The sequence below is a fragment of the Hydractinia symbiolongicarpus genome, chromosome 1, assembly GCF_029227915.1.
Source record: "Hydractinia symbiolongicarpus strain clone_291-10 chromosome 1, HSymV2.1, whole genome shotgun sequence".
NCBI classification, from domain to species: Eukaryota; Metazoa; Cnidaria; class Hydrozoa; order Anthoathecata; family Hydractiniidae; genus Hydractinia; species Hydractinia symbiolongicarpus.
Window position 1 is genome coordinate 5,733,509 of NC_079875.1, and position 18,070 is coordinate 5,751,578.

General features: G+C 33.2%; 1 protein-coding gene across 5 annotated transcripts in view; it reads left to right on the forward strand.

Moving 5' to 3' along the window:
- Nucleotides 1-404: 404 nt before the first annotated feature.
- The window catches only part of LOC130633709 (uncharacterized), a 51,189-nt gene continuing 33,523 nt past the window's right edge, over nucleotides 405-18,070 (forward strand). For 4 of the 5 annotated variants that reach the window (XR_008982134.1, XR_008982135.1, XM_057444570.1 and 1 more), the window contains exons 1-7: nucleotides 405-538; nucleotides 7,784-8,122; nucleotides 8,888-9,200; nucleotides 9,502-9,620; nucleotides 13,485-13,679; nucleotides 14,534-14,671; nucleotides 14,990-15,019. Coding sequence is in view for 3 of the 5 variants with exons in the window: in XM_057444570.1 (XP_057300553.1) it covers nucleotides 442-538; nucleotides 7,784-8,122; nucleotides 8,888-9,200; nucleotides 9,502-9,620; nucleotides 13,485-13,679; nucleotides 14,534-14,671; nucleotides 14,990-15,019 (1,231 nt within the window). In the remaining 2 variants the exon portion in view is untranslated. Of the gene's footprint in view, nucleotides 539-2,521; nucleotides 2,925-7,783; nucleotides 8,123-8,887; nucleotides 9,201-9,501; nucleotides 9,621-13,484; nucleotides 13,680-14,533; nucleotides 14,672-14,989; nucleotides 15,020-18,070 lie in introns of those variants that run through there. The other variant, XM_057444572.1, reaches the window with a different exon arrangement.

The window sequence follows — 18,070 nt, forward strand, 5'->3', positions numbered from 1 at the left end:
TTTTGGCATCTTATTTTGATTGTATGTTAAAAAATGTTTTGTTTTGTTTTGATTTGTATGAACGAATTTGATTCGCTAAAAACAAAAGGTTGCAAAAATTCCACTTGAGGTGGGGGGACACGAGAAGTTTTTACTTCAATAACAACAACAACAAAAAATTCAAATCGATTTGAATTCTTTTTTTCAGCAATTCGTAATTATTGTAGCAAAACGTTTTTTTGTTTCAATTGTCTAAAAATTTGTTTGTGTGTCCCCTAAGCTTTAAAGTTATAAATATTTATGTGGAAACATAATTTATAAATTAGTATAAATTAAAAAAAATAATAAAAAAATTGTAGGTGTTCTTTAAATACACTTTTGTTTTGTTTTTGTTTGTTTTTGCTCAATTTAGGTTTGCAAAAAAGTATCAAGCTTTTGGTAGACATATATTTCGTTTCAGCCATGTGTCTATTATTATGGATGTTATTTTCACTGGATGCAGTTGAGGCATTTGAAAACAGACAAGGAAGTACAATTATTGTTGCAGAAAATATTAGTAGTAAGTAAACACTTCTGTTATCTTGGCAACTAACTGAAATTCTGATCAATGGCTACAATCTCGTTCCCAGCACCTGTTGTCTCTTTTTTATCTTGGGGACGGCAAGACCAATGTTAGAAAAGATACAAGTTGTCCTGGGGACGAGGTTGCAATTGCTAATAAGCAAAATTCTCAGCGTCTGTTTACCAATCTAAAATACGAAATTTGATATATTTTTTAACAATGTGATGCTTTTTCACGCAAATTATTTTTAAACCGTAATTAAGGCTAATTTGCTACGTACGCAAATGAGAACCAGCATTTTTTGAACTACCAGAGAGCGCAGCGCGGTTGAGAAGCAAATAAATTTGAAAACGAGGTTGTATGCGGAAGTAAGTAATATTCAATGATTCAAGTAAAACCACCTAAAATAAGTGTGTGGAAAAAATTCAGAAAAATTTTCTTAGGGGTATTGACAATGTAGTATGTTCCAAATGTCATTATTCTTGATCGAGCTACAATTAATGCGTCAAATTTAAATAAAAAAATATTTCTTCAAAAGTTAAAATTAATGATTGAAAAATCAAAATCAACACCATAGGGTAGAAGGTGTCCAATTACCATATCTTTTTATCATAAATTTGAATGTCAGGTTGACTGTTAGACTGTCGCAAGAGTTTTTTATGATCAGGTATGTCTTTGGAAAAGAAATACGCTGCCTTCTTAATCCTTTTACCGACATTAACAGAGGATTTCCACGTCTAATAAAACTCCTGTATAATCTTAATTTTTAAGGAACGTCCATTTGTCAAATTTTTCTTTTGTGTAATATAAGTACAGTGTATTTATATTCTACATAGCCTTCTCTATTTTTTCTGAAAGACACAACCATTTTCGCATTTTTAGACAGCATTCTTGCCCCTCCGTCGATGTTTAATTCAAGAATGTCCATAAAATAATCTTTAAGCAAGTTTTTTGCTGTTTAAGTTCGGAATCCACGCGAAACAAGAATTCTCTAAATCGAAGCACCTACGCTTTACAATTTCTTCTGTGGATGCAGGCATTAGTACCACCTAGTGTTTAAATGAAACCAATTTTAAAATCAAAGTTTTGTCTCTCAGTTGAATTACTTACTCAGTGTATTATTTATACCCTTTTTTTACAATTTGAAAATATAGGCTATAAAATGACTTTAACTTAACACTAAAATTGTTGAGTCAGCAGAAATTTCTGTTAAAAAATGTATCATAAACAAGAAAAAATCGGCTTCTACGAGCTCCAACTTCTGACAATCTCGTTATTTTTTATCAGCTTCTGTTTTTAAATGAACCTTGGGTTAAACCTGTTAAAACGGTGGGCGGATTTTTTTTGTTCATTCTTATTTTTTAACAATAGCCACAATAGGTTTTTTCAAAAGATTCTTTGTTAGCATCCCCTGCTGCATCGAACGCTGTTAAAAAAATATTTCGAATAAAAAGATTTCCGCACATCGTGTCATGCTGCATGACTCACCAAGCAACGAAAATGCTATTGAAAGTTAAAGCTCGTGCAGTGCAGCATAATGAAGATCGTCTTAAATTTCTACATAATGCGCCATCTTTGTTGTTATTAACGTTTTTATTTAATAATTACGCATTTCTTTCTGTACAATTTCGAAAGCACGTAGACTTAAACTATATTCGGCAGAACTAACGATGCACTGACGATGTTGAGGAGGATGACTTATAGGCAGTAAACTACGATAATTTCATCTTAATAAGCAAAAAAATGAAATTTAGCTAGGTCATGAAAAACCATGACAAAGTAAAATCGCACAAAGGCGGGCTTCTCCACCGGCGAATTGTGAATGGCGAATTAGCTGCGATAAAAGTTCTGATTTAAGGGGGAATTTGATGGCGAATTCGGTTTTTAATTTTCACGACAAAATAAATAAGGCGCCAAAGTCATTGTTTACATTAGTTAACCGCGTTCTGATTGGTCAAAAACTAGCAGCGAAACCTTTAGCCGCAAAAGTAGGAACTGTTTCTACTTTTCAGCGAAGCGAATATTTCGATGTAAAATCATAACAAACAAAACTGCGCATGCTCAGATACAATTCGCCGTCGAATTCGCCGTTCAATTCGCTTCGTGAAAATCCCCCATAATCCGATCAGGTTTCGGAGATTATTTTTAGTGAAAACGAAAGCGAAAGTACTACAACCACGCCGCGGTTTGGTTGCCGTCATTTTCCATAAAAATCTGAAACCGGTTAGCAGGACACTCTAGTAATAATATTTATTTATGTACAAGGAATTAATTTAATCAAAACAATTTGAAAGCGTAAATATGCAGAGATTGCTTTTGATATACGATTAGCTAACAGGCAGCGTCCATAGTAGCCACAAGAAACGTCAATTTACCGTTTGTGGTAGGTTTTCAAGTTTGACGTTTTTTGCGTGGCAATTTGATTTTCAGGAACCATTTCAGAAAAAATGAAAAGCTACATTAAAACTTTTCCGATGCTTTCTTCTTGTGTTTGTAAATTTCATATTCGTTTTAAATAATTATAAGCAATGCTAATGCTTCATGTGTTATATGGCTAGGTTATATATTTATTTTTGTTAAGTAAAAATTTTTAATAAGCCCTTGTCTATATAATAATACGCTTGTGTGAATGACCATGTGAGTCCACGACACGCAAAGTATGGGTCACTTTCTCACGACATGGCATTACGCCAGAATTTACTTAGTTAAGAAAAAACGCGAATCAGGGGTTTGTTTTTCATTATGTTAAGAAAGAAATTTTTTTTTATTTCATTAAAACTAATTTTCTTTAAAAGTTCTTAGTTTTTTGTTTAGTTTTTATCCTGTATGTATGTTATTATGTTATTTTAAACAATGTTTACTCATCATAAGGTTAGATTAAAGCTTATTTGTTTCTTCTATATTTTCCATTTTTGTGTTCTGGGACCGAGGTTGCTTTCTTCTTAAAGACTATCGAATTCGAATGATATTTCGAATCTAAATGTAAAAAAACAAAACTGCTGTCGAAGAGTGGTGGTTTTGTTTTTGAGCGGGTATAAAAAGTTTATGCTATTGTCAGAAACGTTTTTTTAAAAAAGAAGAAACCGTACAATGATATAACGTCAAAAAGAGAGCTTTCTTGGAAATGTATCAGACAATTGTAGCCAGCTATAGATTTTCAATTTGTTTTTTTTTGTGATGAAGCGAAGTTCGGTATTCAAAGTAAAACACTAATTGAACTTTCATGGAGAGAACACTAGCAAGCTACCTACTGAGGAGAAAGGGAAATAAAGTGTGTTGTTTAGTAGATAAATGAATTTGGGTGTACAATGATTATTTAGCCTTTTTTTCAGACCTAAATTTTCCTAAAGTTTGTTGTTGTGTCTTCAGCCAGAAAAAATATTTTTTAAGCACATATTTCGCAAGAATATGCTCTGAAAAAATGAGTCATAAGTTTAGAAAATCTTAAGAATATGTCTAAGCTTGATAGTTTGTTTGAAATGAATGACGCGCAAAATTGTTTAGAAGTTCAGCTTTTGTAACAAACTGAACTCTTTAAACCAATGGGCCGTTTACATGTAATAGAAATTCCCATTATCTAGATATAGCATGCCTTATTTTATTAAGGCATTATATATTTTCAGGCCATAGTCATGCTAAGAACATATTAAGAATAACGAGGATAGTATTTGTCAAAATAGTTCAGAAAATCAAGGCTGAAACTAAAACAAAATCTCTATAATAATACAGAGACTGTGTCTGTCCGTAACAGGCAAAGTGGATGTGTTCCTTTTCCTTTGATGTTGCCGAAAAATGCATGTCTAATATGTTAAATTTTCTGACGTTCAGGCGCGACGTCAATAACACTACTTTAACGTCAATATCCTATATTAAATTAATGAAGCCATTACAGTGCACCTAAAACTTTGAGGCCAAATAACTTGGAAACGAGGTGGTGATGTCAATGATTTTTCACCGCGTGGGTAACTAGGGACCACCTAGGACCAATTTCGGTAAGTTTTCCAAACCTGGGTCCCCAAATCCGTTTTGGAATGGGCAGGTTGATAATGTCATCAAAAAACCTTTAAACCCTAATATCTTTGCAACCGTTTGTCAAAAGTACATAATCCTATACATTTCCAAGATCTATACGATAGAGGCAACAGGTATACAAATTTCTAAAAAATATTTTTTGGTTTTCACTGGGCCATTGCTGACGTCAGCAAAATCTTTAAACCCTTATATCTCATTAACATCAAAATTTTTATCCTGCTTTAATGGATTTTTCCACGGCCTTATGGACTAGTATTCTTATAAAAACTTTTCTTTTTATTTACATAAACTATAAAAAATAATTTTTCTGTTGTTACTGTTTTTAACACTACAGACTGTGAAATTCAGTGTTGATGTCGTTATCAAAAACCTAAAACCTAAAACTTAAACTCAAATCAATGCTTACATCTGTTACAACGTTACGATCATTTAATATATATTCAGTTCTTAAATTCGAAAACACTGCATTGTTATCTTCTTTGATCCTTTTTTTCCCTGGTGTAATTCTGGAATGGCAAAGCAAGTATGTAGTTTTAGCGTATTTCGCTTTTTACGTAACGGTTGTTAGACACCTTTGATTTTTTTGGACATTTTCCATTTTTATTTTATAATAATTTTTTTTGTTTTTGTTGTTGCATATGCTTATATTTTGAGACGTTTTGTTTCAGTGGATTTCAGTGGACTTTTTTCTCTTTTTGCCACCCCGTTATAAAAAAGACAAAGAGCCCGGGTCGAGATTAAAATGTGAGTTTTGAAAATTCAGATTACTGTGTTGTATGTTCTTGTTTGGTATCCCTTACATCAGTTTAATGAAAGATTCAGTGGATTCTTCCACGGGAATTCAGCTAGTTTTTATTATTAAAACAATGTTTAAAGCTCCCATTTGAGCTACAAAAATAATACCAACTATCTGGACAGTTGCGTGCTGATGGGATTAAACCCACAGCCTTTTACAGCAGAGTTAAGTGCTCTATTAATTTAGTTACCAATCCCTAGACAGAGAGTAAACCAACTCAATTACCACACGCATATGCACACAGCGTTGGATCTCAACAGTAACATTCAGTAATGTCGTTGTGATTGTCATGTTGGGTTAACACAGTGAAAGCAAAAAATTGCCAATGTGAAAAAACATGAATTTCTTTTGTTTCTTTCCCAGTTCACATTAAATAATCATTTGAACGTAAAAATGTAGTAAAGGTATCTATTTGAAGAAAATTTTTGTTTTAGAACAACCAGCCTATTTCCATGATTATATAACTAATTTTTTAAAAAGTGTTGTAAGTGTGAAATTTTAGAGTGTATTTCCTTTTTTTTATCAAAATAGGGCCAGGTAGTATGTTGGTGTAGTATCAATTTTTAAAAAAGCTGCAAAAGGAAAGAGAGCAGGGTGTGCAAAGAATGTTTAAAATAGTTAATATGGAATGTCAGAAATAATAAAAATATAGAAGGCATCACTGGAGCAATCGATAGAACTCATATTCCAATTATTGACAACAACTAAACAATTAAAAAAATTTATTTCACTGTAGTGCTGTGGGACCCATGGTTTTGCTATGAATCTCACAGTCTCATGGTTGGTATAATTTGCATGGTTTTTTCTAAGAAAAATAAAAGGATCAAATTTGATATTGCATAGTTCTATTCACTTAGGCCTTTCTTTGCCGTTTTCCAAATGGCAGTTTTGTTGCAGGGTTGGTCAACAGATTTTTTTACCTGTTTGCCGGACAAAAAATATCGTTTTACTGTCCAATAGGGTCTTCTTGTGAGCCTTGCTTTACTGCATTCCACTGGGTCTATTTGTATCTCTGGGACATATCCATTGCAATTGTTACACTTCAGAACTCCTGTTTGTTATTGTTTTTAGTATGGTTGTACATCAAAACAGATGTTCATATAGACCAACATGAATGCAGTCTTTTTAGGTTCTTAAAACGAGTCCATATATGGTGACATGCTAATTTTAAAATCTTGAAAATTTTGTTCTTTATCAAGATTTATTAGCAAAAATAGTTTTCACCATAGACCAAAGTTCCTAAAGCTGAGCACTCCACAACAGTCTCGGGAAACAAAGGTATCATCTTTAGTAACTTGAAATTCGTCAGCATACAGTACCAATAATGTAAACAAATATGGTAGCTGTTTGATGGTTTATTTCCCTAGCAATTTGTTTGCACTGTAATTATACGTCATAAAAAATCAATAAATTGATACCGTTTAACTGTTTTTGGGTTGGAAATTAGCAAAATGCAGAGAATAAAAGAATGATGTAAAATTTTACTCAAGCTTTTTGTAATCAATATGTCCAGCAGAAAAATAAACAAGTTAAACATGATTTTTTCTGTGAATTCCATGAGCTTAGTGGGGTTGCTTTTCCACGTGCCACACACACAGTATAGCTGTCTCGGTGTATGATTTATTGCACATGTCAAACAATTTTTTTGCTTATTTAAAAGATAAAATATAACAAAAATGTAGGTAACAAATTTGTCTGTCAAACATTTTAAGCTTCGACTGCATCATCTTATGAAAATTTAAAAATCAAAAAATCTAACGTATAAATTTAATTAAATAATGTAACATAATCTATATAGCAATATGAAACTTTCATGCGTCTGTTTGTGACTTACTTGTAAAGTTGATTAATTTTTTTATAATTTCCTTTAACCAAGGCTATAAAACATCACCTATAAAATTGTTCTGTTAAAACAATATTTACCTCAAAGAAAATCATTTAGTGGTTATAGCTTTCATAGTCTGTTCGGGAGACCGGTGTTCGATTCCTCTTGACGGCAATTCAACATGAGCGAGTGAATGTTACCATAGCACTGGATTAACCTGAGTCATGTGAGGGAAATTGGGGAGATGGTACATTATGTGGGCAGTTGGATGTTGCCGGGAGTTGTCTAGTAGAGCGCGGGCCCTAATTGGGTCTGCGTAGCTCAAAAAGAGCATTAAATACTCTAGGACTCTCCATCTAAGCCATGGCCCCTCCTGGAAATAATAGACAGGGTATATCTCTCGATATTTGTAAGGCTAGCCATGTAAAATATGCACATCTATCTATCTATTAGTGAAGCCAATTGCATTGCACTTTTAAGTTTGAGGTTAAATACCTTTAAAGAATTTTAGTCTTTTTGAAATTAAATCCATGCAAGTGGAAATCCACCAATAGTAGTTCATATAAGTTTGTTTGCTTGATTGTTTTAGAAACGCATGACGAACTTGGATGGAAACTTCTAGGGCATCATTGGTATTTCCATTTTAAAGTGCAACTTCCATGGCACAAATCACGTAAATTTTGTCAAATGTACAGATCAGATTTGGCCACTTTTCAAGATGATAAAGAATCTGACATTTTAAAGGAGTTTCCCAGTGATATGTGGATAGGGGCTTCACAAAACAGTTCAGGTCACTGGAACTGGCTTCATACTAGTTCAGTGGATGAAGCTGTTGGTAGCTCTTGTGGATTGTTGTTATCTAAAAACAGTACATACGTTGGCAATAACTGCCAGGAACCACAAGAATTTGTCTGTCAAAAATTAAAAGGTATGGTACTTGTTTAAAAAATGTTATTTCTTCTAGAAGAGTACTTAGAGTTAACATTTTCAAATGAATTACATAATTTACAGTAGTTATGGCTTCACAAGTAAAAAGTGCAAAAAAAAATAGAAGATAATTATTGCAATTTATATATGAAATTTTAACCTGAAATTTGTTAATAATACTATATAGACACTACCTACCTACCACTATCACAAAAATTAAAATTTAAAATTTTGGCAAATATCTCAACATTGTGATCTGGTGCACTGCCTTAAAACTGCAAATTATAACTGGAGGATTAGAATATCTGCAAAAGGTTCCAGAAGGGGTAAAATAGGACAAAGTGAGATCAATTTATGAGAGTTACTTTTATGATTGCTTTATCTAACACTTACTTATTTTTCGTTTTGTTCCTGCATTGTTTTCATCTTGTTTTTTTTAACCAATGTAATATTATATTTTTGCAACACCACATGTTATAGCATTTGAATTATTGGGTGCCAATGTCTAAACACTGGGTGTTGAAGCTAATTGTTAATAGAAATTGATCTTAATAATTCATTTGAAAACCAAAAGAAGATATCAATCTTCCGATGTCTTACAATTATTATTTACCATAAAAAATGATTGGGATTTTCCAATGCAAGGAACCTATAACCAAAAAATGTTTTGGTGCACATTAAATGGAATTTTTATAAACATTGATCAAAAGCTGATAATTTCAATGTAATGCTGAGTTATCTTGAAGTTTAATTTGTCTTATTTTAGAAACATTTTATAAAGATATTAACGAGGGAAAATTTAATAATGGCTCCTTTGGTTCATCAAGGTATAAATTTGTTCCTTATAAAGTACCATGGGTTTATGCAAGAGTGATTTGTCAAGCTATGGTTGCCGACCTTGTAGTTATCACAAATCCTTGCTCCAATCGATATGTAAGATCATATCATGACACAGAAGATATTTGGATTGGATTGCATCGGTCAGCTTCTAATAATCATGAACCTACTTGGGTGGATGGAGATATCCTTAAAAATTATAGATATAATAACTACAGTGAAGAAACGAATAGATCTGAAAGGTTTGTATAATAATATTGTAGTTTTTACATGGTAAAATTTACTACTAGTGAAATGGCTGCCTATAAGTGGATTTTTTTCATGGGTCATTCATATAGTATTTTATAATATACTTTATTATGTGATTTTTGCAGATTCCTATCGGCTACTGCAAAAAAAACAATCCTGCAAAAAATTCTAATTTTTTCATTCATCACATTTATATGCTTGTTGAAAAACAGAGCACAAAAACTGCATTACGAATGAGAAAACATTATTATTTTTGACAAATTAAACTAATTTTTTGTTGCTATTTTTTTACAGTCATAGCTATGTAAACTACATTTCATACATGGATGCCAATGGAACTTGGTTAGAGGAGAAACTCAACGTGGAAAATGCAAATTCTGTGGAAAAAATGTTTGTGTGTCAACTTAGACGATGTGAGTGATCTTAAATGTGATGTTGGACATTTTTGTATTTTACATCTGTGTTTATAGGAAAAAAATCAAAAAACACAGCACAACTTTGTTCCTTGCAATGAAAAAATGCAACTTTTACAACATTTAATTAAAATTTTAACATAAATGTGTTATGTATGTTGAAAAATTAAAGTATGATACAAATTTCATAGAATGATGCAGGAATCAGGATTAATTAAAAAGGTGGGATTATTTTTTCGACCCATGCTAGAAGGGCGGTAATAATAGAGTAAATATGGTCTTCGTGGTATAGTATTATATATTATATGGAACAGTAGTAAGAAAGCAACAGTGTTTTTAACTTAAACTAATCAACATGTATATGCTGCCATATGGAACCAGTGACCATTGAGTGTGTGCTATACTATTTTGTCAATCAAGCTGTCAGTCCAACAATGAGACAAGTTTGCAATGCATTTTCTTAGAATAGCAGTGGTTTGTGTGTTGTTGGACATATGCTTTGTAATTAATCAGATAAGTGTAAAAAATTATGGAATTTGTCAAAGCGCACCTTCATTTAAAATTATGACATGCCTTTATGAAAAGCCTGTATGGTAATTTTGTTTTGTTTAAAATATAACATGCAGAGTAGCAAGGTGGATAAAGCAATATTAAAAAAAACACTTCATAAGCGCAAAGAAAATGGTTGACAGAAGTACTGTGTGGACTACAAAGATGTTGTGTTTATAAACTGGAAAGCAAAGTTGGAAGATTTTGTAATAGTAACCAGTTTGAACAATATGCCAATTGACGCTATATTTGTAATCAGATATACAAAACAATAAATATTTCGACAATTAAAAAGATGTTATAAGAATCGTTGGGCTACTTGGTACTGGCGTGATAAATAAGTTGTAGTTGTAGAAAATTTTGATGGTGATGACAGAGATTAACAATAACAAATATTAGGAAGTTGATTAAGAACTGTGTTTACTGTTATAATTGTTATGAAGAAGCTATTATCAGAACAAGACTCAACAATGAAAAAAAATTGGAGACAGTTGTCTTGCAATAGAGAAAGCTACTAAGGGTGAAAATATTGAAGGATACAGTCAATCATTAAAAGAGAACATATATCATTCAATACTAATTAATTTAACAGTGTGTAATATAACACCATACCACATTACTGTACCGTAACCCATTGTAACGAAACAATAGCAAAACTAGAGGATGAATTTTTGGAATGCTAAAGTTAGGTAGGTGGTTGCTTTTTTCAAAAATAGCCATCATTTAGCAACTTTCATCGCACAAATCAATTGATTCTGTTCAACCATATGCCCAGCCGGAATAAATTCCATGCAGCAAATGTTTAAGAGACTTATTGACGCCATCATCGTGGAGGCTTGTTAAGCACATGTATTTTTTTTTTTTCTCTGGCCACCCTGTTTGTTTACATTTCTGGACAAATGAATTTTGTTGCTATATGAATCGCATAGTTATGCAGATGTATGATAAAACATTTCACATCAATTACTGTAGTGTGTTGTGACAAAAATTGTAAAATGACTGCAATGGCAGCAACTGTGCTCTCACTGTAAAAGGAAGGAAATTTTATGTGTACCATCAGTACCTTTGATACCTTACCTCCTGACGAGTGCTAATATTATCTAACTGTCAGTGCCACAAATGATTTAAAACAGTATTTCTTGTGAGTACTGGAGGTACTGGTAACCATATTTCGACAAAAAAATGGTGCCCTATGTCAGACACAAAGAGACTCCTTTGTGGTTAGAAGTTAGACAAGAAGGTGGTAAAAATGTATAAGTTATATTTGGGGAAAAGTGGGTTTGCTAGCATAGGATGCTGGTTTGTGACATTATCTTTAAGAGTGTTAAAGAAGTTAAGAAAAGTGCAAGCTCCATCTGAAAGTCTGGAAGCTGAATGAAGAAGTTGTAGCAAGACAGTTTCAGGGCGAAAGTAATTGGCAAAGTTAAAAACGGAAAAAAGGAACCTTTGAAAAGTGTGGAAGTCAAGTGGTAGTAAAAACATCTACTTAGAACCTAAGCTCTGTGCTTGTACAGTATTGTATACAGCAAAGTCAGAAGCAGAGATAAAAGGAAGATTTGAAGATGCTTTAAGAAGTTAAGAAGGGAAGGTCAGTGTAAAGAGGTGTTTAAGTTAGCAAGGCTAATAAAGAAAGTGCATTAAGATTTTGGAGGTGAGAAGTCTATGAAGATTGGGAAAATGAAGATTGGCAAGGATAAAAAAATGTGAATATACTGGAGTTGACCTTATTAGTTCATACAATCTAACAGAAGCTTGTGATAAGTAGCTGGATCATGATACAATAAATGATGTGAAAAGAAATGCTAATATGAACACGTGGCTCATCAAGGAAAAAAAGCAAGTTTAGAACAAGTTACTACTGACCCTTGATAAAGCACTAGACAACAACCATGATTAATCAATGCCAACCATCAAAGGATTCACTGCAAACAGCGCTACTGCCAACTAAAACAGGGCAAAAAATGGATTGGATCAGCACTGACTATCACTACTATTACAATTATGGTCAAAATTTGTTAAATTAGTCAAAATTTAAAGTGAAAATGCCATTGATGCGACAAAAGCATTCGCTCAGCAGTCACTACATATCATATAAGTACAAAGGTTTCAAATAGAACTGAGAGTTTAAAAACTTCCCAGTCCTTGATGCCCTCAAGCAGTTTAAAAGAAGCATCAGTAAAGATTGTAAAAGTAGTCCTTAAAAAGTGTGCTGGATTCCCTGACGAGATATACAAGGGACTGTTTGGGACTTAAAGTGCTTACGGTCCAGTTAAACGATAGCCTACTATTTATTACAAGGACAATGCTACTCTTAATGTACTTTTGTCATTATAGTATCCTCTGTTAAATTCAGTATGTTGTATTAGTGACATGGCTCTTCACCTATGCAATCCAGTTCACTCAGTGGATTCACACCATTTAATAACACAAATATAACACAAGATTGTGGGCTTCTGAAGAATCCACTTATACTCATCTTTGAAATTATCTTCAATATACACTTTTCTTTTTTCTTTCTTAGAATTTAAGGCCGTTTTTCACTTACCAGAAATCTTGACATAAGCAAAAAGCCCAGGGAATTATAAAACGATGTGAACAAACATGGCGGCAATAAGTAGAACAGTGTTAATTTCGTGGTTATTGAAAAAAAATTGCTAATATGAAATACCAAGTGTATCTAGTAAAATAGTTTTACAATTTATATTTTTTTTGTGATTGTGCGCCGCGACACATGTAAAGCTTAAATTTACAGAGAAAACAAGAGGAAATTTATTGTAAGTTCCAGTTGCATCTACATAATGAAAATCATGTTGGCAAGTTTTTGTTGACTTGAGCATTCTTTTGACACAACGCATTCAGCAATTGCTAAGTGCCAACGTGAATTGAGAAGTATTACCCTTGTATATACTACCGAAGAGATGTTATTAGAGTAGACTGGGTTGCATGGTGCTTAAGCTATCCTTCAAATCAAAAGGGAATAATTATTTTAGCAGACAACCCAAGCAATAAAATTCTTGAAAGCAGAGCCACCTATAATTAAGAGAAAAAATCTATAAAACATTTCGATAAAAGGAAAACACAGCAAAGGTTTGCATGATTTAAACAGGACCAAATTGTTGTGCTACAGGTCCATGTAACGAATGAATGGTGAAACCTGGAAAAGATCATCACAGAAGCTGCACTTCACTCACTTGAACTGTGTTTCAACAACAAACAACCACAGACAAGAATGTTTCTGATAAGATATGTTAGAATGTTTCTGATTATTTCTTGTTATTGTTTGAGCGTACTAAGTTAACTTTTTCTATTTTATAGTTTACTATATGTCATATTATAATTATGGCAAAAATAAAACTTGGGAAGATTCAGCTAAATTTTGTGAAAGATTTGGCCGTCAATTGGTAACCATAAAAAATGAGCATGAGTACAAACATCTGTCAAGAGGAAAAAATTCTTTTTGGATTGGTGGCAGTTATTCTGGAGATGACAAAAAGTTTGTGTGGATTGATGGTAATTTTCTCTGGGATGTTTTTCTATAATAAAAAATGTTACAAAGTGGGTTATTTGAATTCTTAGGTGAGGGACAATAAACTACCAAGATGAAAGAAAAAGATTGTTGCTTGAAAATCCAAATTTCAACATATTCTTGTCCTTATGGAAAGGAATTTTTTCAGAGAAGTTTGTTAGCCTGTTGTCCCTATTCTACATAATTGAAACACTGACATAAATAATGTATGTTTTGATCAGCGGTTAAGAAAGTATCTTGCTTTTAATATTTTGTTGACATGTATTTTTATAGTTGGCTATTCACATTTTGAAAATTCATATTTTGATTATTTTAATACTTGTTCAGCGTTTTAATTATGTACCAAAAAAGTTTTTTTAGAAAAGATCCTTTTTTTTTTTACTCTGATGGCCTCCTTCACTTCTTTTGTTTGGATAATAATTAAACTCTGTAATTTCATTATTAAAGTAACTTTTAAAACTTGTTATTTTGTGTTACCATCTTTAGGGCAGTCATTAGCAACCTATCTTGAAATAATTGGTTGCCACTACCCGCCCACAAACGTAAAAAAATTAACAGACAGTTTAAATTTTTGGCTTTTCTCAAAGATGGTCATTTAGTGTTATTTCTAAAGCTGAAAACACAGCAGTCAGTAGTCACTAATTACAGAGAGTGCATTATAATGTGCATGTATTTGAAATATTATAGCCTACATTTTAGGGATTCTGGCCTAATGCCCTCAGACCAGTTTAAGTAACAACGCAAGACTCATCTTAAGAACTTTTCAATGCAAACATTTAGTATTTCTGAGTCATAGTTTCTCATATGTTAGAGATATTATGTTTTCTTTTTTTTATAGGTGATCCATTAGATTCATCAAATGCAATTACAAGGATTAGTGCTGAAAAAAACTGTCTTTTAATGAATATCACAGGGGAATGGGTACCGCATAATTGCAGTGCAAATGAATCTTTTGTTTGCAAAGTTAAATTCCAAGGTTTGTTTTTTAGGTGTTTTCAGTTCTGAAAAATACTTTGAAAGTCAGTCAATTTTTAGTTGATTGTACCACAATGTTTACTGGTATGGATGATGCCAAGGTGATACCAATGCCTTAGTTGTAAAATGCAAACAGAGATATAAGGATATCATACAGAATTTTTAATGAATTTCTTAAGACATTCTTTACTGTAATTTTTTACAGAGTAAAAAATCAAGGAGAGAAAGGAAAGACTGTAAAAACCACTGACTTGATAAATATTTTTGACTGACTATTCAAATTAAGAGGAAATAAATTTTTTTATGGTATTTTTTTTAGATGTGTGGCAATTTGACCCATCAAAAACAGGTAAATATGTTTTCTATTGGAGTATTTGGTTATCGATTTTTCCAATAAGCTCTTAAGCAGTTTGATTTAGTTGATTGGGTGAGTTAACCCCTTAATACCTATTTTTTTGGTATTTCGAGAAAAAAAGCACCTCTTTCAGAAATCAACTTGTGCTTCCAACACTGTTAGCTATTAAGGCAAGTGTAGTCTTGTTTAAGGGGTAATTTTTAGGTGTATTATGTTAAATAGGAATATATATATAAGACTAACCTGTAGGTTATCTTCGCAATAGTTCTTTCTGTGTATAACGCAACGCTAAATTAGTGTGATTGATTCAACTCAACACTATTGAACACCACTCTGACTGAACACAACGAATTACCAATGATACTGGTTTAATACAATTAAAACCCCACCACCAAGTGATTCTTATTAGTAATCGCCTAGATAGAAGATCAATAATCTCCCTCTATTTTCTTTCTGTTTGGCGTTCAGTTGGTTATTCGAATGTTGAGAGGAATTTATAGCGACTCCTACTCGCTTAGTACAGTGGTCTAGAGGCAAAACTGGCTTTTCACCAAAACCCTCTACTGTACTAGTCTTGGTTAAGTCATCACTACATGTATCTCTCTTTCTTCGTGTGATTACTTGTGTGGAATTTAAACATAAAAATTCTAAAAGATAAAAACTCAAAAAAACTTAATTTTTGAACACAATATTAAAATTTTCATAACTCAACATTTAATTGGTCACTATTATTCTTCATGACCCCTCTGTAGCACATTCATTAAGAGTGTGCTATTTGCTCCTTGTTTTGTTAACACGTCTGCTAACTGATGTTTGGTAGAAATCCACTTCAATTCAATCTCTTTCTGATTGATACTCTGTCTAAGGGAAGCCATATCAACCCTTAACCGTTTGTCTTCCAAAGATTTTGTTGAATGGGCAGCTTCAAACAATGATTTGTTATCTGTATGACATAAGATGCCTTCTAGATTAGTATTCAACACTTCATTTATCACATTCTTCACCCATATGCATGTATCAATACCATTAACAAGAGCTAGTGTCTCAGCAGCAAGAGTGCTACGCGCAACTCTCTTAATCTTTTTAGACTGCCATGTGATAGGTGCCATAAGATTCTCAACACCTTTCAGGAAAATAAAAATTCCACTTTGAGAGCTGCCATCTTGAAGGTTCCCAAATGAAGCATCAGAATATAAGATCAGTTGTAATGGAAGCTTAAGTTTCCAAAATTTCAAGGAAATGTTGGGATCCAATTTCAACTTCTTTACCACTTTATTGGCTCTCATGACATCATCAACTACTGCACAGTTTAGTTTTGTGCTTAGCTGGCACACATCAAATGAAATGTCAGGCCTTGATTGCGATGACATCCAGTTTAGTTGCCCACATATACATCGGAAGTTTGATTGTTCTTCATGTGATAGTTGACGATGTCTGTCTGTTGTGTTTTGAATCTTGACCAGTTCCATACCTGCCACATAGTTCTTTTGGTCATAGGTAATTGAACCATTAGATTGTTGTATATTGACACCAACATATTTGAAATTGGAGTAATCTTCAGATCCAATGAGAAAAGTTTCTCTGATAGGCGAAATGACCTTCACTTGAAAATCATGGGATCCTCCCCATAGAAAATCATCAACATGTATTACAATCAGTCCTTGGCAGCAGTCATCTTGAATCCAATAAAATAATGCTTCATCAAATAAAGACATTCTCAACCCCAAGCCGATTAGCTCTTCCTTCACACGTAGATACCAAGCTCTTGAAGCATCAGCAAGGCCGTATACAACTTTATTTAGTTTCCAGAGCACACCTGTTGTATTTGCTTCCTTTGGGGGCTTTATGATAACCTCTCTGTCAATCTGGTTGCCTTGAAGAAATGCCGTCTTGACATCTAAGGTGTGACATTCCTATTCATAGGTTGCTAACATCGTAAGTACAATGCGAAGACTTTCTTTTGAAAAAGTTGGGGAGTCCTTAGTCAGATTTTTGACCTCTTCTTCTTCAAAACCTCTTATGACCAAACGAGCTTTAACTGTTTTGTATCCCTCTATATTCTTTGTTGTGACCACCCATCTTGTGGATATTGGAGATTGACCCTTATCTTCTATGGTGGAGAAAACTTTGTTGTCTTCCCAATTGGCTAATTCTTTATACTTTGCATTTAGGACCTCATCTGTAACAGTTGCTTGAGTCGATAATAGTACTTCTTCAGTTTCGTTTGTCTCAACAACAGGTTGCCAGTCACTCACACATCTTTTTTAAATCTAACCAATTTATTTCACCTGTGTCTTCATTTTGGACATTTAAACAGCTACCATACTGTCTGCCTTCTTTTCCTTTTCTGCTCACTTTTCCTGCTCTGCTGTGGACTAATCCCCTTGTCCATTCACTGTCGGGAGTTAGCTTGTAAATGATTTTTGTCTTCAACTTTGGTATTCCTTGGAATGTTGACGAATTGCTAACATTTCGATTGGTTGTGATTTCATTTGTTGATATCTTGTGTGTTGTTGTTTCATTCATTGAGGCACCGTCTGATGTTGTTTCTTTTGTTGTTTGTAAATTTGTTGTTTTCTCATTTTCTGGTTCTTCTGTATTGTTACTGTCAAAATCATCTGCACCAACATATTTACCAAAAACATCATCGCGTTCAAGCGGAATGCAATTGTTCACTTGTGTAGTTGTCACTTCAGTACTCCTTTTCGTGTCTTGTAAAGGTTTTTGTGAATGCAAAACTTGGTCCAACTTCTGCAAGCAACACATGTGTACTCTAACATAACTTCCACCATGTTTTACAAGGACTTGCTTATTCTCCTGTCCAATTACAGTGCCTGGTCCATGCCATTTTTCACTGTCTTTTCTCTTATAAAAAACTCTATCTCCATTGATATATCGCTCATCATTGTAACACTGAACATTATGTCTCAATGCTCTTCGTATACGCTCAGAAGACTCTGCTGCTATAAAGGCTCTTCGTGATGCATGCATTACAGCAAGGTTATGGGCCACGGTTTTGCTTGAAACTGTGTCATTCATAGCTGG